Source organism: Aulonocara sp. 'chitande type north' Nkhata Bay, linkage group LG15 (assembly GCF_057382095.1).
Source record: "Aulonocara sp. 'chitande type north' Nkhata Bay isolate Kocher_YH1m ecotype deep benthic linkage group LG15, A_spYH_male_GT1.1, whole genome shotgun sequence".
Lineage (NCBI taxonomy): Eukaryota > Metazoa > Chordata > Actinopteri > Cichliformes > Cichlidae > Aulonocara > Aulonocara sp. 'chitande type north' Nkhata Bay.
In genome coordinates, this window is record NC_141358.1 from 40008961 (window position 1) to 40029218 (window position 20258).

Genomic DNA, 20258 nt, shown 5'->3' on the forward strand with positions numbered 1-20258 from the left:
TTACGCTTAGAACTGAAGAAGCTTGTCAGATGAAACATCTTCAAGAAACTTAAAGAAGACCAAATGTGTTTCTTTCCGAGCTCCTTGGACTTCGACAAAGAAGCAAAGCAGAACCATGACGAGACATGATGCCACTGTCAAAAATGTGGGATTTAAGCCATTTACCATTGTTACCAACTCTGTGGCCATAAAAAACTCCCTTAGACAGCTCTCCTTGAACCTGGTTCTTTACAATGAAGTGCCTTGAGCTGACTGTTGTTGTGATTTGGCGTTACATTAATAAGACTGAATTAAACTGAACAGCTGTATTTGCCACAACGAACATCTGATCCATATGAGGCTCACGGCCCACTTCATTGAGACTACTGAACTTCATGTTCCTTTTGGTGCCACTGGAGAAGAAGCAATTATAGTCTAGATGTAGTTTTTAGATTTTATTTTGCACTGATGGCATTTTTATGTTTTTGTAGCTGATCATAGAATTTTAGTTTTCAAGTTTGTTTCTGTTCTTCTGTAAAACTTGAATCTTTTCAGTTTCAGTTTAGTAGATGTACTCGTGTTGTTTATTTAAAATGTAGTTGAACATTGTTGTCATGAATATATATGAACTTTAAGCTTGTCAGCCACAGTGACTGGACACATATTGTCATATGTATCCATAATGACTGACATTAAAAACGTTTTTATAAGACGTTTTTCCATATTGCCAAGCCCTAACTAAATCTTGCCAAGCATAATTCACAAAAGATTGATTTTTTTATTACTGTATTTTTTATGTGTGTGCTGCATATTTGTAGTTTTTATTTTCTACAAGCATGCTATCTATTCACAAAGTCTCTTAAATAAGCCTCTTGGATGGAAAGAAATCCCCCAACAGTCCCCAAAGTTGCCCACAAAATGTTCCCAAGTAAAAAGAGCGATTGTTATGATCATTTCAACACGTGCCAAGGCTTACTTTACATGTCTAGATCCCCATCTGTCTCATTTTATAAATGACTTAACAGAGCTGTAGTTTTGACTATATTTATACCCTGGAAGTAATTACCTTATACGTGCAGAATTCATGAATCAATTTGCAATTACAGTCCCAGCACTGTTAGTTTTTAAAGTCTGCTGCTATTTGACAGATCATTCACAAACGAGGTAAATATTCCCATATGCTCTGATAGCACATTCAAATTGGCCATGCACTGGTTAAAGCATGCTCTGCATATCCAAGGGATTTAATGGAATTCCATCGATAGGTAATTAGCCTATTACAACCTTTCAGTTGTACCACATCCTTTGGTCAAATCACCCTTACTAGAACTGACTCAAAGATCCCATGGCAAACGGCTTCTTTTCTGATGTGCTGGGAGACAGTCTGTGATTACATTTAGTCCTGGGCCCTTTCATTTGACCAGCATATCATTTCTTCCCTGGCATACTTCAAAGTGTGGACACTTCAAAGTAGAATGAGTGACTGCCACTCGGACTCTGAGGATGGCTCTTTTGATCATCCTCTGAAAACTCCTCTAATGCAATCAGGGCAAGCACGCCAGAGAGAAGGATTTGACAGCCATAAGATAAATGCAGTAATCCTCATAGCTATCAGATAAGCACAGCATGCTCTAATCCATTAATATGAAAATGAGGGAGGACTCAAAGTGGCTGGGTGGGGGCTTCAGAGCAACAGTTAAACACTTTGGAATAAGTCTTCAAAGGAAGGATTCAGAATTTAAACTATTTAATGATCTGTGTGTGTGTGTGGGGGGGGGGTGCCCAGGATAACAGCTTCCTACATCATAACACTAAATTATTTTGTTAATGCACTTACAAGGTGTAAGAGCAAATCTGATGTCTACCTGCAGTGATGTGAGTTAAAGTCTTCCAGCAACTCTTGAGTAACCATCAACCTGCTTTTATAGCAGTCCTCAGTTTTAACCTCTGCATCCTGTTTTATTACATTTGACCCTGAGTTTCTGTTTATGCTCTCCTGTTATTAAGATGTTTGTGTTTACGGCATCGTTCAGATACTCTATTATTCTAGTCTTGGTTATGGTTATATTGAGTCTTTCTGATTTTACTTTATGTTTCCTACTGATAGCTTTCAGTTTTGCAATCGGCTGGTTTGACTCTTACTTTTGGTAGTAATATTTTGCTCAGTGTTTTTCCTGTCGTCTGTTCTCCCTGTCTCATTTTTCTCGTGGTGCCTGGTCCACTGTCATTGACTCTGACTCTTCTTGACTCTGAGTATTTGTCTTTATTTTATTTTGAAGGTTTTTTTTAACCTGTGTCTCATTCCTATTGACATGAAATGCATTATATGTTTCCAGGATAGTGCTCTGATAAAGGTCAAAAAGACTGACGACTCCATCAGATCACCATCTGGAGTATGTAGGGGACCAGGGAGAGACCACCAACCAACCTTCACACAGCAGTAATGTATGTCAGGTGGTACAGTGTGTTAAACTGTCAGAATTCAGCATTTAGCGTTTGGTCAGATGCTGCGAAAGTTTTAAATGTCCACAAAATGCAGCGATTAGCGTCAGATTGCAATTGTCATGGCTATAATGTTAGCCAGTGCAAGCATGCCTAACAATATATATGGAACATTTTAGCCTTTTGACCCATAGCCTAAAATTCTTAGCCCTTGCAAACATTTTACAATTGCAATGCTAGCCTGGAAAAGAAATGACAATGTGCCACCTCCTCCTTCTTCAGCATGTAAGAATAGACAAGAACCCTTGTAGGCGTATGCTTTCTCTGTCAGAATTGCTGCCTCAGTGCATACACTCCGTACACTACCTATGGTACTAAAAAAAAAAAATCCCTCTTTCAGACGTTTGGAGTTGGAAGAAACTGTAAGTATTGGTTGTAGTGGGGTGTGTCAACGTGAAGTCTGTAGCTGCTCATTTGCTGATTGCTTTAGTTGTAAAGGTAGATGCAGACTTGGCTTCTGTCTGTCCCCCAACTTTGTTTTTTGAAGGAACTCAGTTGTTCCATCTGACCACCTGCTCTTCTAATGCAAATCCATCCAATCACATTTATCTCCTATTCTATCTCTCTATCCTCTTGCTATTTCTTTATCTGCAACATTACTAGAAGTACTCTGTCCTGTTCATACAATCACCTATTGATATTTTCCGTGCTTCCCCATTACTGCTTTCTATTCAGCTATCCTTCTATCCATTTATCCATCCCTTCATTCATTAGCATTGGGTATGTGAGAGGTGATGTGAACTCACCTAATGGGGTTATGTGTCTCCAGGTAATGGTTGGCTCAGGTTTCCCACTGGCTGTGCAGATGAGAGACACATTGCTGCCCTCGTTTACCGTGATGTCAGGGGAAATGTCATATATCTTGGGAGGAACTACAAAAAAAAAGAAAAAGAAAGGAAAGGGAGAACATATAAACAAGATTAGCATTTCAAAGTGAAATATGATTCCTCCAGCAATATCATCTATATGTACGATTAAATTAGAGAGGAAATCAGTGTATGATGAATAATACAGTAAGAACAGTAAGAAGAATATATGTTTCGGTAAATGCTCCTTCACTTTACTGTTTGCATAAATCCCACATTACATGTCATATTCAGACCCCATGAGTCTGACATTGTCACCTTGTTAGATATTCAGAGTGGGCATAAGGGGAGTGTGACTTTCCCCTTGGCAGTTACTCCTACTCAACTGCATCAGTGACTATCACAGTCATGACTGAGGCTACATTGGGTAGTGCACACTTAGTATAGGTTAAGCAGGTTTAAACAAAGAAGCAGACAGTCGGATCAAAATAAACGGAGGCACAGTATAAGACAGGCTAAATGTTAGCGGTGGAGGAAAGAAATGAATACAGCATAGCATGCATGGTGATAGTGTATTGTTACTGGGACACCAAATATCAATATTTTATTAAACTGAATATGAACAAGAGGGCTAATCTTATGCACCACCATCCTGAGATAACATAAGCTAAATAAACTTGACAACCTCCTAACCTCCTCGCTGTAAGCTAATAACTCCATTCCATGAGTAAAAATAGGATACCAAATCTATTAAACTAAAAACGAAGAAATATTTGATATTCTGTGACCGAGGGCTTGAGTGTGTTGCACACTCACGATACTTTTTATCCATAAGGCGATTGCACGCCTCACAGGAGGACTTTTCTGCAAACAGTCACAGTCTGACTTGCACTGATTGCAATCACTCAAATTGCCAATATGTTGCCATCACACTAAATGAGTCTTTGTCACTGAGTGCAACTCGAGGGGACTCGACTCAACTGACCACCAGCTGGTTGTACATTAATATAGAACAGGAAGGTTGCCCAGCACAAATGTGATGGTTAAAATGGAAATTTCTGTTAAATGCAGATTTAACACCATCAGATATGTAATTTCTAACAATTTATCACAGTTAATTGCTCTATTATAGAAAACAAATTCCATGTAATTGCCAAATTGACCGCACTGAATTGCAGACTGATGTCAGACTAAGGCTAACTCCGTCTTATGTTAACATTTACAGCAGGCTTTAGTGTTTGGTATTTGACAAGTCTTTCCTGGCCTATCCTGTCAAATAGGGGTTGATGTAGGAGACGCCCTGTACAGCTCACCAATCAGAGACAGACAATTAACGTCACTGTGTTTGTACTGGAACATGGACACTCCACACAGAGGGGCCCCAGCCAGGAGGCTAGTGGATCTAAACTAGCCAAATGGGGCTATGAGTCAACACTTTGCCCATGATTAGCTCACCTCTCGCTAAAAAGAATCAATCTGGCAACTTATTGTATGACATCCTCTGTTGTATAAGTATATCGAGGTCCCAGTATATGTATATCGAAATATGGAAATAATTCTTAGATATTTTTACAAAAACATGAACAAGCTTTAAACAGATCTTGTCTTCCTAGAATCACTAGTGTATAACATCTGTTGGCGATATACTGATATAATGATTGAGGGTAAACAGAAGTTAACTAACGTGCTCTCACAGCCAGAAAATGAATGACAGCACAAAGTGTGGCTCAACTAAAAAGTTTTAAATGTGAATAATAATTGAATACACTTTGACACTTTTTAATCACAGACACTGCGACACACTGCAGATAGATGTCTCCTAATGGCTCATGTATCACGGTACCTTTGTTACTTTGGGAAATACTTCATGATGGTATTGTAAGTTACTATGCGTAGCCCCTAAAACCAAACTCCCCAAAAGTAAGTAATTCATAGATCTGTAGCCGGGCTTAGAGGGTGTTTATCATCAATTTGGGGGAAAAAAAATATATTGACGGCAGCTCATGAGAAGTCCCCGCTGGACATCACTTACACGTATAATTGGAAAGTTTCTGTGCACTTAAATCCTCTCGGAGCTTTGATGTTAAAAGCTTCGGTATTTAGGGTGTTCAAAACGCAGAGAGAAACACATGAAGCCATCCACAAAGGCCTTTGCACGCATTTGAATAAGCACACATGCAGGTACATGTGCATGTGCGCACACACTGCTGCCAGCTTATGAGACACTATTTTAATCTGCAAGATTTGAATCTCAGCGGGGGCTTTTCTGCAGTGGACTGTGTTATACAGTAATGGATTCTCACTCATCTGGGTCCAACTATTCAACTATTCTACCCTCTGATCCTGCCTGATGCCTGCTAAAAAAACAACAAAGGAAAAGTTGATTCAACAATGTCTAGAGTTCCCCCCTTTAGGCCCACCAACACATTTTAGTCACATGGTCTTTTGTGTCATTGAACTTTCACTTCAGCATCAATTTCTCCCCTTCACTCTGTTATGAGTATACAAAGGGCACTGCAAAGAATTTAAACGCAAGCAAAACCTGCAACTTATAAACAATAAATGAGTTTCTTTAGTGCACAGAAAACAATCTGTGGCTTGGACAATGTAAAAGAATAAAGCTAATAACGGAACTCCGATGACCAACATTAAGGCCATAAACAGCATGCTATAACTTTAACAAGGTTATATGTGTCCCACTTGTGTATTAAGAGCGAACAGCCAATCGGTTTTATAACTCTGCGATTTAAAGGAAACAAACAGCACTGTATGACTCACAAGTGGTACCACCAACCAGCAACCTGCACTGACCCAGGCATAACCAACCAATGAAACAAGGGAATGCCCATGAAAACATTTGCAGTGCTGCTGTTTTTTGTTGAGGGATGATAGGCGTCGCTTTTGATCAACAGATCTGGATCTAAATGAGATGAAAGTGGCGGACCTTCTGTGGGAGAGGACCGGAGGCGATGTTGAATCTAGGTTATTGCTTGTCAGACTCCTGTGTTTACTTGCTGTAGGACCCCAGTGTTGACACATCTCCTCAGTGTCTGATAGCACAAAATTGAAAATGTTGGGGTTGTCTACTGATCCTATCTCTCTTTGGCAGGGACTGAGAGGTTTTCAAAGGTTTAGATGAAGAGCCCACAGTTTTTCAGCTCAGAGCTGCTGTAGCACAGTGGCTTTACTGTATAACAATGCTTGCTCCAGTTAAGAATAACAACCGATGCTGTGAAACAGAATAAAAGATCAATAGGTACCAGTCAAACTTTAGACACTGAGTGAAAAACTTTTTATCATTATGGCGCTGCGGTATCTGAACAACTGAACAGTAATTTATTCACCAGACAATAGTCCATGTTTTCGATTCATGCCTTTTAAATCTATTACAGTAACTACCCGAAGGCTTTTTTATAATTGTAAATTTGCTCTAATACCGCTAGTATGGAGGGAAAAACTACTATAATGAATAATTAAATGTATACAACACTGAATGCATTCAAGTAATATATTTAAAAAATGTAGGTACATATGATTATTTAAAGCCATGATAAGAAGAAGAAAGAAAGCACATCCTCTTTCAGTTCTAAGGTTTTACATATCAAGACACATGATACAAATAATTTGATAACTACAACCTCAGATCAACTCCAAAACATGACATACTACATTGTGCCATTATTTATTTAACAGAAACTAAGCCAAATGCATAAGCATAAGTGTGTGCAATATTAGATCCACCCTTACTGCTGCTTTAGGAATTAAGAGGTTAAGTAGCAGCCGGGTGGATTAACTGATCATCAGCAAGTGTGAGCACCTCTACAAAAGGAGATGTTTTGTCAGTTTAGTGGTCTGGAGCACTCAGGTGCCTGTTAACACAATGCCAAGAAAGAAAGACGTCAGCGATGGTCTTGGAGAAGCAATTGTTGCTGCCCATCAATCGGGCGAGGTTATGAGGCCATTTCCAAACATTCTCAAGTGAGAAAGATTATTTACAAGTGGAAAACATCCAAGACAGCTGCCACTCTCTCAAGGAGTGGACATCGCACCATCCCAGCAAATTCATTCAAGTTCATGACAGTACAATTAGAAACAGACTGGATAAGTATGGCTTGTTTACAACGGCTGTCAGGAGAAAGCATCTTCTCTCTAAAAAGAACATGGCAGCACAGCTTAGGTTTGCGAGGTTGCGTCTGAACAAACCACAAGACGTCTGGAACAATCTCCTTCGAACAGACGAGACCAAAGTACAGATGTCTGGCCATAATGCACAGCACCACGTCTGGCAAAAACCAAACACAGCCTATCAGCACAAACATCTCATACCAACTGTCACGGAGGGGTGATGATTCGGGCTTGTTTTGCAGCCACAGGCCCCGAGCACCTCGCAGTCACTGAGTCCGCTATGAACTCCTCTGTATACCAAAGTATTCTGGAGTCGAATGTGAGGCCATCTGTCAGACAGATAAAGCTTGGCTTGAACTGGGTCACGTAGCACCAGCAGTTCTACAACTGAATGTGAAAAAGAAAAGTCAGTGTGTTATCCAGTCAAAGTCCGGACCTTGAAATCCTTAGTGAACTGAATTGACACTGTAAAGAGGAGTGGGCCAAAATTCCTCCACAATGCCTTTGTACAGAAAATGATTGCTTTTGTAGAAAACTGGTTCTATAAGCTTCTGAATCACAGGGTGCACTTCGTTTGTTTGGCTTCATTCTTGTTAAATAAGGTGTAATATCACAGGTTGGTGTTTATCTGAATTTCTATCTACTTCATTTTAAAAAAACTGCTTTTATTATGTCCTGACATGTAAAACCTGTATTTACATTTGCATTAATTATTCTATGTAATCATCATTGGTTTTGAATTTTAAAAGCATTTCATCTTTTATCTATTTATTTTGGGAACAAGTTCCTTTGTATTTTCCTGGTTTATTTGCAAAAACTCCATTTCTGCTTAACTATACAAATGAGCGGGGGTACCACTCAAAATGCGTAATAAGGTCAACTCTTCACCTTTTGGTGTTAAATAAGTTAAACTCTTATCACGGACAAATGGGGAAATCACTGAAAGCATGTGTCATGTTTTGTCTCACTACAGCGGCCCCTCAGCGGCTTTTTAAAGAGGCAGATATGGGGGAAAGTTTGCATAACTGCAAATTTATTTTAGTTTAATAATGCAATGCTGCTATTAAGTATGAAGTGTTTATTGTGTGGGGAATAGGAAATGAGTGATAGCGTGACAAAATATGATTTTGCCATCTGTTGTTTCTCCTGTACAAAAAAAACTAAAAACTAAAATCCTAAATAATATCTTACATGTTTTTTATTAAGTGGGAGTCTTGTTGCTAGGTTACAGTGCAAAGACTTTGCAATTTGTGTTGCTGAGGGGTCCGTATGATGGACACAGGACTGAACGGGTTGTGTATTTGCCTGCGAGTACCTTTTCCTACAAATGTTTTAGTGACGAAGCTCGTATTAACAAGAGCACGAGTCTCATACTGACATGTGACTCGTGTTAATACAGAAAAACGTTTGTACGTGTCGGTGGTAACTTATATGAATATATAGCTAATGACTTTATTTTCTTATTGCTACAGTCAAAAGAAAGTTGTTATTTTCATTGATGCCATTTATATTTATTATCTCTGGACCATCCTGTCCTTCAGTGTGCATTAGAGCCCAATGACATACCAGCTGATATAAGGTATCTGCAATGGCTGATCAACCAACATTTAAAAAGTAAGGAGGATATGACAGAAACACCCTTCAAATGCTCCATCGACACACATAACATGCTGTAGTTATGAGTGATAGACAAGTAATTCGTTCACTCTGCATCTTACTTGTTGGAAACGCCTGCCACAGTTGTAACCCGAGTGTAAAATCCAAGACTTGGTGTGACAATAAAAGATTATCAAAGGTTTTAATTTTAAAGATTTAAAATGCATTTCATATTTTTTGCAAGGGTGCATAAATAGCTACACAACGTAAACATGAGGGAAGTTTATGTTTCATGTCTCTAATAGAAAAATATATTGAACGATATATTGGATTTTTTTAATATGAGTTTAGATATTGTTCTTCAAAGTCCTATATAGGTTCGACTGCACTGTGTATAGGGCGGCACGGTGGTTAGCACCGTTGCCGCACAGCAAGAAGGTCCTGAGTTCAATTCCACCATCAGGCCGGGGTCTTTCTGTGTGGAGTTTGCATGTTCTCCCCGTGTTTGTGTGGGTTCCCTCCGGGTACTCCGGCTTCCTCCCACCGTCCAAAGACATGCAGCTTGTGGGGATAGGTTAATTGGATAATCTAAATTGCCACTAGGTGTGAATGTGAGCGCGAATGGTTGTCTGTCCCTGTGTGTTGGCTCTGTGACAGATTGGTGACCTGTCCAGGGTGTACCCCGCCTCTCGCCCTATGACAGCTGGGATAGGCTCCAGTGCCCCCCGCGACCCTGAAAAGGATAAGCGGAAGCGAATGGATGGATGGATGCACTGTGTATATGTGGAAAGCATAAAAGGAGACGGGCAAAGTTCCATAACCTTCCATGTGCATGCATAAAAAGCTAAAGATCAGGACAGAGCCAGTCAGAGTAGCCTCCAATGGTAATAGATGAAAGTAGCTGACCTCCAAAGCAGCAGAAGCACAGCAAATACAGTCAAGCTAAAGCATTTTAAATAGAATGCCTGATGTGGGCTGGCACTGAGATCTTCTTATCTGGTGAGACTATAGCTCAACTTTCTTTGTGGCCCATCTGGACTCATGTGGGTGAATGCTGTAGTGGATATTTATGACATTTTTGCTTTTATTAGAAAAGTGAGAAAAACAAAATAATGGACATAGTGACCATGAGGACACCCACCAATAAGTGAAGTCCCTTTATGAAGCCTAAAGCTGAGAGTTTTTGAAACCTGGACCCGAAGAACAGGCTAACGAGGTGTAATTGACAAGTCATTAAATAATGTGCATATTCTTGAAAATCCTCCTCGCCGACTCTGAGAATGTCACAAAAGGGACAATTTCCCTGCTCAACTCAAGTGTTTGTGCAACCAAAAGAGTTGCTGGCCATTAAAAAGCAGCAAATGACATGTAGTAAAGCTCCAGTCTGCAGGAATTAAACTGGACATATATTATGGGTCCCAGTCCCACGACTACTTGGCTGCTCCAAATCAGCACAAACGTAACCATCCAGTGAGGTTAATGATTGGAATGTGTTATGGTCCACCATCATCTTATTTTACAGCACAATAGATGTCTCATAACATAGTAATGGAGAAACATGGTGCAAAAATGTGCATTCGGAAATACAGCATCCAACCACAGTGAGAATTTTCTACATTTCTATCTTTATTTTTTACACAAAAAGAACTAAAAGCCTCCTCCAACAGCAGTGATGACGATCTTCCTCTCTGAGGTAAAATGACACCACGGATTCTTCAGGCATTATATCCGAATGTAAGTGGCAGTATCAAGGTGCTCTTACAATGTTAGTCCAACACTTCAGAAGCCAGAATCGTCAATACCTTGACCCAATCAACACTTAGTAATGGCGGCCAGTGTGCTGGAGGTGATTAATTTCCTCTCGTTTTCACAACACTATAACGCAGTTACTCCAAGGTAACATGTGTACTGAGGCTCACTTTGTGTTTCTCAGTCAGTATATGCCAGAAGATTCTAGGATCTTTGTAATAAAGCAAACTGCTTGACCAGCCATACTACATCATGGTTTAAAAGACCGCTGATGAGTTTGAAGATTTTCTCAAAATCCCTTCCCTCTAATTCAGAATAACGCAGTAGCCGCTTCTAACTGTAGACAACTTAACTCAGTGACATGGAAGTAAAAATAAATCTTACTATACTGATCACAGTGTAAGTATATATGTACTGTAACTCGTCCTTAAAAGGTCGGGCCCGCTTAACAAAGCTTTGCAACAACGTCACAGCAATTACAAAAGCTATATATTTAAAAAATATATAATTATTATAAATCCAGTTGGGTTTTTTGTATATATAATGCACACGTCATCCTCCCCCTGTGAATGCAACACTAAGTTCTATGAATTTATTTGTTTCATGTGCTATGTTCAACATAAATAAAAAATACAACCACTTGCTCAAAGCTGCTTAGAGGAAAACTAGTCAAAACTAAAGTGGACATTCATATAAAAGTTCCTCCCTGCTGAGATAAGACGTCGCTGGAATTCTTAGTTGTTAAATTCTTGGTTAACACATTGAAAGCCTGTGAAGTTCGGTACCATTACTGTTCCCTGGGTGCCTCTCTCTGAGTGCTCCGTATCATCCCTTTTCCACCTCCTCCAACTCTAACATCAGAAACAGTCACGACTGTGCGACCCCTTCAACAGCAGAACAATATAACCCTTCCCTCGATACCAACATCACCAGCTTGTTGTTTTCTTTAGGCGCTAATTCATTAACGATGCTATGATTGTCATGTTTGCCCATTCCTCTCTAATTTCCCTTCTCTAGCCCTGCGGGAGGTGCTGAGCACAAGCTGCCACAGCTGATCTGGGTGGCATCATCTCCCTCCTAGCAGATGCCTCAGGTGAATAAATAAAACCGTAATGACGCCACCTTGAATTACGGAAATGCTTACAGCTGCACTATTATAACATGGGGGGTGCACGCTACTGGGCTCTTCCATGAATTCTGACAGGCCTTTCCACGATGACTTCTGCTACTAAATTGCAGGACCCAATTACTGGCTAAACCTACTGCCATCAAGCTTTCCAATTAGAGCACAGAGGGGAACCCTGGCCACTAGCTGTAATGGACGGCAGCACGGGTGATGAGTCACAGGAAGCTGTGAGAAAGAGAGGGAAGGACAGGCAAGAAGGAAAAGAGTGCCATCCTTTATTTTCCACTGCCAGTGTTGAAACAGATGAAGATGTTGTGACTGCTCAAGACAACGCAATGCAATAATCTTACTGAAACAGAGAGGCTCTTTCATTGGAGGACACCTTTTTTAATCATTGGCCTGAAGAAATTTTGAAGTGAATTAGGGGAAGATTTACTTGATACAATGACAGGGAAATCTTAAAATATGCTTTTAAAACTCTAAAATTACCTGCTCCCAAATTTCCCCAAACTTAATAATGAAACATAAACCCCATAAAAGTATACTGAAGTTTCTTGGATGTAATATACACCTCTATAATGTGACAGCTATTCCTAAAGGTTTTCAATTACATTTCCCCAAAGCATGCAGCAAAAAAAAAAAACCTTCCACTCTGTTAATTAGGTGTCAGACACGGAGACTAAACATAAGCAGTGACAGATTATATTACGCAAAGGGATTACCTCCATTTGCAGTGTCATAAAGCATTCACAGATAATTTGTAGCACTTAACTTCGGGGAAAGTTCATCCAAACAGAAAGAGAAACATGTCACTATTTGATATGACATTTTTCTTTACTGCTTTTGAGAGAAGAAAAAATAACTTTAGTGTAAGGAAAAGGCTCGACCACACAACCTATCATGTTTGTTGTGCCTCATGTGTAACATCATCAGTTAAAGGCCCTCAGAATCAATTAGGTGATTTTTAATGTATTATACACAAATCTTAAAAAGCATGCCTAATAAATCAGAGTTGATAGATACTGAAGGTGCAGTATGCATAAAGAAAGGAAAATGGTATAATTTCAAAGTAAAGTTGTCCTCTTGACAGTCTCCCTTCTCTGTTCTACGTTCCTTCAGCCTAATGAGCAGCAGCATATACCGACCGACATATTTGCAACGCAAGCTTGATCAATAGGCTCGACCAGAGTCGTCTGCCAGCGAGGCAGCCCAGGAGTTTGTTGTATAATCCAGCTTTTTATGAAGCTAAATATTACCTAAGTCTGCCTTGGCTGAGGCCAAGTGTGACAACTACAGTGAGTGCCAGTGCAGGAATAAACACATTTTACTGCAGGATTTTTCATCATTAAATAAGGCTTTCCACCAAGCTTCAGTGCCAATGGGGATGCTCTACTCAGCTGTGATGAATTGTTTTCCAACACGTCTGTCATTGGTTCTTCAGCTGGCAGGTGAATGAGGACTTCTCAGATTGAAAGGGCAGCACGGGAAATGGGTCATCTGGGTCCCTTTTCTTTTTTAAGTTTTGCTGTCACACATAGTTTGGAAAAGATTTTTAATTTTATGTCCCCAAATTAAGTATGAACAGTCTGAATGGGTCCTCACCATAAGACCATATAACCAAACCTATGAATTGTCTAAATCTATTCTGCACAAGAAGCTGTACTACTTTTCAGCACTACTTTAACATGAAATTTAACTGTGAAGAAGGTCATGCACAGTGCTGGTCGATAGAGGCACTGTCTCTTGTAGATTATTAAATAAATGTATGTATGGGATGTTTTTTATTTATTTATTCTACTGGATTTGTGTTTTTCAGCAGTGGCAGTGTTGGAGGCTCTTCACTTACTCTACTGCTGCTATTTCTTTTTTTAAAGAGTCTGGCCAGTGTTCAGTTAGCCTTCAATGCTGGAGAAGCCTCTCAGATGAGAGATGAAATGTCTTCAAGAACCTAAAAAAGAAGTCCAGTTGCTTTCAACTCAAGCTCTTCAGACTACCATGACACGAAAGCCCGAGAACCTACACGGACACTCTGGCTAATGAAATGCAGCAGCATCTCATCTGAAGGGAATGCACTTGCAGATCAGCCAACAAGAACTAGCAATGATTATCGAATATCGAGAAGTCGTCATTAAGTTTAATACAGGACTATAACTACGAGCCGTACAATAAAATGTGTCCGACTCAGCAAGATTAGATACGCAGGACAAATATGTAGAGTCAAAGACAACTACTGCTGTTAAAAAAAGTCGTCAAATAATACATGAACACAAGGTCAGGCATAAACGACAGCCCTCAAAGCTAGCATGTCAGAAGTCTGCAAGAACTTGAGCAGTTTGGGGTCAAAGGTAATCAAATAGTTCCCTGTGAACTTGAAACAGTTCCCTGTGTTTTGCACATCCCTCACAGGACCAGACACCCTTGTCCCATCTACCCCATGATGCAATGGGGTAGATGGATTTTATAAAGTCTGTAAAAACAGCCAAGTGAAAATGCAGACCACTTGAATTACAACAACGACACAAAAACCTGCCTCAGTCTGTTTTCAATGGATTCCTCAGATAATGACAGTTTAATGCCATTCTTTTTTAGTGTGTTTGTACCTTTGTGTGTGCCACAGGCTTGCACTGTGTGCTTTTAAACAAATGTTATACCATACGTGACTCCAATCCTATAAACTTTGAAAGTAGCTTTAGTTTTAGCTTCAACATCAACTGCTGAACTCCCATAGTGTTATTAAACATATCAATCTCAATAATTTTCAACAGAAAAAAATAAAGCAAAAACACACGCTCAGCCATACGGCAATAATAAAAAGCAATAAAAACGTCCCGAAAAAGAGATGTTTTCTTTTTCTTTCCATTTATTTGAGCCCAGCAGCAATTGAGGAGGTGGACTAACTGGTGGAATGGCAGTACCAAGACATAAAACCTCATCATCCCTTATTGCTTGTCTGTTTTTGGCATCTCTTCATATTCTAAGATCTCCTCGTGGCTACGATGTTGGGCAGGTTAATAAAGGATTAGGACGTTAGGAGCTGCAGCACACAGCAAATAGCTGAAGACACAAATAGATTCCTGGCAAGTGCACATTAGATGATGAACATTATTCCATAATGGTATCATTAAGTATGATGAATCCAGTGATTTACCCGATTAATGTACTGCACGAATTCGCTTGAGGGCCTGGTGACAGTGTATAATGGCGGTACAGTATGATGACTTACTGTATGTCAGTAGCGACACTATACAGATAGAAGCTGGCATGTGTGAAACAAACACAAGTCGAGTATTTTGTAACATAGGTGCACTCTCTACTACATCTGCAGCAGATAGTGTCTTTCCCGTCGATGTGACCTGGTTGTGTTTTGTTGCTGACTCTCAGTAAGCACCTACACATAATCACTGTTAATGCACCTGGCATACATTCTCACAGTGAAATCTATGCCAATTACTTTAGTTGCAAGCCTGAAGTTATTATTTTTTTCCTCTCAGTTTATGTCAGTGGCCCACTTTTTCGCTTCGAGGCATCATTCGTGTGTGACTGAAACAGAAATGACCCCAATACCGTGGTAACAATAACACACTGGTGAGGCGATGATAGCCTTGGAGAAAAAGAAAGAATCGGACAAACATTGGACAATTCTACCTCAAGCCTCCTAAATGCACTTGCAATGTATGGACGTCGCCGGAGTCATAGAGCGAAACAATTTTCACCACGTCGAAGGTGTGTTATTAGACAGAACGACTTCTGTTATCAGGAGGTTGAAGTTGAGACTTTATCAGTATTTCATGCAAACTGTGTGTATTTATTCTAATAACACGCGAGTCATTAATTTGGGAGCTGGTGAGATGATCAAGGCGATAAAAGACAAAAAGAATTGTGAAAGTAAAATCAAACATGCTGAGAACACGCTTTGCCCTGTGCAGCAATGTGAGGAAACTATAGACACTGTTTCTATTCAACTTGTAATTAACCATAACTTTATGATAATAATCCTGTCATGACCTAATGGTGCAAAAATAACATGCTTCCGCAAATGTCACAACCAATACATATGATGAGTAATTGCCAGTGAGGTTAACGATGCACAAAGCGTGATTATGGAGAGCTTGTTACCAATTTCATGCACTTCTGGGGATTTCGTGAATTAAGGGAAATCAATTGATGAAAATGAACTTTTCGAAATACCTTGTGAGAGGCAATTAATCTTCAATGGGAGAGCTGCACTGGCCATGTAATTCAAAGATAAGCTATCTAATTTATTCATGCTAATCAGCGTCTTTAAAGCCACAGCATCTTGCTTATAAACAAAATTCCTCTACGTGTTGGACACTTAAATCTCAAGGATGATTGCTGGTTTTTCAATTAGCTGCATGGCAGCAAAGTGTCTCTGATTGGTGTGGCTACTCACAGGCCCCTTAAATAGTTTACTGTCACAAATAAACAGAGAGACTGTGAGAGGGCATGCAGCTTTCAGGCTGCAAAATGTGAGCCAGGGATTAAATGACCACTGCTATGGGTGCATCTCAGCTCTTAGCTTGTGTGTATGAACTAATAATGTGATGGGACACAATCTTGGCCTCCATCTGTCACTGATCCTAAAGGTCAAAGTTCAACCTTTAGAGCCTGGGTCTTGATTAATGGGGAGAAAGCAGTTTGCAGCTAGCACACACACACAGTCATAACAAAAGAGCTGAGCTCAGTGGGTGTTTGGATCTGCTCTTTATTGGCCTGTTGCTCATCAGTAGGTCTTTGTGTTTCATTATTTATGAAAAAAAATGTGGATTATTAGTTAAAAGTAGTTATTTAATAGAAAACAAAAATGCTGTACTCATAAAAGTGATTGTGTAATTACGTTTTCTATTAAATTGATGCATTCCCATAAACTTCATTCACAAGAAGCCACCACCTTGAGTACAGTGTCAGAGATGGCCATTCTTCACAATCGCCTTGTATGTATCTGGCTAGAGACAGGCTACAAACATATAGGCCAAGTGAGTTACTTACAGATCACAAACAGCTCTTTCAGTTGTATATGACCATTTAACGTTTAATCATCTAGCTCATTATGACTTTCTACTCCTCCTTCCTCTTTTCCACCTCATCCGCTTCCTCCTCACCTCAAGCCTTATCACCTGAACTGAATTCAGGGCTCTAACACACAAAAACATTCATAAACATGCTTATTTGTTCCTGACATTGTTACACTTAGTTACTGTCAGCAGATCAGACGTGAGACCCTCCTGTCCCAGTGCAGCTGACAGCGAGCTAGCTAAAAAAACAACAACAGCTGGTTATAAACTAACATTATGCCAGCTAACGTTAGGCTGAGTGTCCTGAAAGTCCTAATGTGTCCTAATTGCTTTTGAAAAACAGTTTTGTTAAATTTCACATTGCAAAAATGACAGAATGACATTGCAAGAACAGCAGGTCCTAATGTCGGCTAACGGGGGTAAAAACATCGGCTCACCTCCGTTTCTCTGTCATCAGACAGAAGTGAGCTTTGCTGACTCGTATCAAGACTCCTTTTACAAACTTTCACGGCCTCCTCTATAGTGAACACATGGGCGCCAGGTGAGATAAAATGCTGACTGATAGTTTAAACTCACTAAAGATGAATGGTGGCCAGAACTGCTTGTCCTACAACGTCCACCGTAGCTAGGGTTGTGAAGAAAACGGAATTCAGTTGACTGCAATCTGCAATATACTGACATCTAGTGGTGAGATTGTACACACTGTAGCTTTAAGATGCAAAATACCAACCCTGTTGAAATAGCGCCAAGCAGCTGTAGTTTTCGTCTATAGCGCGTACATCTCAGGGAGTAGATACATAAAATGATCGCTGATACCGAACACTGTCTTGTGTGTGCGATTTTAGAGATGCTGTTTTTCAACTACCCAGTTTCTCAGTGAATCTAAATTTAAGATGCCTTTCTGTGCTTTTCATCATACTTGTCAGAGTGCCCTTGAGAGTTCTGATGAGCGTCTTTGAGCACATTAACATAATCTCCACTGGGCTTCTGGAAGACCCTTAACCATCAAAGCAATGCGCACTGCCCTGCCTTTGTTTGTCCATTTGTAGTGCAATTACTGTGAAATATTGCTACGTATCCCTGTGACTGGGCCATGTGGAGCAAAAGAAATCTACATTTTCATGAAGTGCGACGAACTGTCCGGGAAAGTTGGAATCGCGTCGAAACGCACTCGTGGATTGTTTGCCAAACTCACTTCCTCTCCTTCTGTCTCCCTCAGTCATGATTTATTCCTCTCATTGGTGAGTCATATAAGTCCGTGATAAATAGCATCGGCTGCCAAAACAATTCAAGGTTCAAGTGCATAAGAGGATTAGTGATTACACTCAGAGTTTGTGTGTGTGGGGGGGGGTGCATCTATGTAGTATGCACATCTGTGCACAACCACAAACACTGAAAGTGTCTGCATACAGCACGTGTATTATCTGTGTGTGCTCCATTCATTCTGATGGTGCTCCTGTATCAACTGCTTTTCTTCACAGTCGTCCCCATGGGTTGGTAAAGGGAGATTTGGATTAAAAAACACGTAGGTAATACAGGGCAATTCCTGTCCAGTGAGAGCTTTGGAAAGGCCAAAGTCATGAATATTCAATAAGTTGCTCATTATTAAAAACTATCAGCTACTTTGCCGAATACAGATGTCAGTTCCTGCTATTTGTTTACGCTGTTAGTCTCGAAAGATAAAGATGTTAATACAGAACACCAGGACTCTGATCATTTTAAATAAGCATCCCACCTCTGATTTGCCTGTTTTTGTGTCTATGATAATACATCATGTGTCAGGTCACTACAGATGAATGCTGCAGTATCCAGAACATGTAGGTTGAATGTCATGGTTAGACTACTAGTACATAGCTACTGTAATTCAAGCATGTATAAATCTAGTGCGTAGATTTTCATTGCACTACAGTAGTGAACTGATGATTAAGTGTGCCTATGCGAAGGCACACTTATTACTATTGCTCGGATTTATTATTATTATTATTCTTTTTCCGCCTGAAATTTTGGACCGTAACTCATCCCACAGTTTTGACACAAGCTTCATATATGTTATATCATTTTGTGCGGCTGGATCAGGAATGAGTTGCTATGCCTTTTGGTGTTTATTACTTCTATAGTTTTTTAAATATGAATATTTTAATGCAAGTTTTTGCCCATTGGAATGAATGGGAACGAACGAAAGTGAAACTTAACTTACTTTGTGGTGTGTTTGCTCACTCACTTAATTTGTGGTGTGTTGGCTCACTCTAGTGGTATGTCCCCGTATTTGGATTACCATAATGACGACAATATCAACGGCGCGCACAGCGTCGGTGCTTTCAGGAACCATTGGAATTCTTAAGGTTGCACGAAGCATTGAATAGTTACGGTAACGGCAAGGGTGTATGCTTGGTGGAAAACTGCATATCCCACAATTCAAAGCACGCCTCTACCAGTCAAACAATGGCGGCTGCCACTTGGTTTAATATATTCCTCTTATTTGTGTTTCTAGGTCACAAAGTAAACTTTTGAGATATTTTCAGGTGAGAATGTGGGTGTGTAAACGTCAAATATCTGCTCGTTTTGTCAAAACATCCCATATTGGCAACAGATTTTTCACGATGTTGCGCCGCTTCACTCAAAAGCACCCAGGCTTGGCTTTCAGTGAGGCGTCTCTAACTCCTTTCATCCCCGATAGCTCCGCAAACAGTCTTTGTCTTAGCTGGACTTATTTTTCGTTTATATGGGCCGATGATGCTGGTCGATGAGGAAAAACTAACTGAGTTGTTTGGTGGTGGCTAACGCGGAGCTAGCTAGCCACCGGTATGTGTCTCTTTCCCCTCATATGTGGGGAAAGAAACATGCGAGGCGGCCGCCGATCGACCGGTTTTCAGGTGAGAATGTAGGTGTGTAAACGTCAAATATCTGCTCGTTTTGTCAAAACATCCCATATTAGCAACAGATTTCTCACGATGTTGCTGCTAGCCGGCTAGCTAGCTCGGCTAGCTAGCGCCGCTTCGCTCAAAAGCACCCAGGCTTGGCTTTCAGTGAGGCGTCTCTAACTCCTTTCACCCCCGATCGCTCCGCAAACAGTCTTTGTATTAGCTGGACTTATTTTTCGTTTATATGGGCCGATGATGCTGGTCGATGTGGAAAAAATAACTGAGTTGTTCATATACCGGTGGCTAGCTAGCTCCGCGTTAGCCACCGGTATATGTCTCTTCCCCTCGTATGCGGGGAAAGAAACATGCGAGGCGGCCACCGATCGACCGGTGGTGGCTAACGCGGAGCTCAATCGTGGATAAGGGGAACCCAATGCAGGAGAAGCAGGTAATTTCAGGTAAGACGTTATTAACTGCACTC

At 40.3% G+C, this 20258-nt stretch overlaps 1 protein-coding gene across 3 annotated transcripts in view; it reads right to left on the reverse strand.

Annotated features, from left to right (window-relative positions):
* Positions 1-20258, reverse strand: part of negr1 (neuronal growth regulator 1) — a 177525-nt gene that overhangs the window by 85515 nt on the left and 71752 nt on the right. For all 3 annotated transcript variants that reach the window (XM_086263406.1, XM_086263407.1, XM_086263408.1), the window contains exon 3: positions 3228-3353. In XM_086263406.1, coding sequence (XP_086119532.1) covers positions 3228-3353 — 126 coding nt within the window. The remainder of the gene's footprint in view (positions 1-3227; positions 3354-20258) is intronic.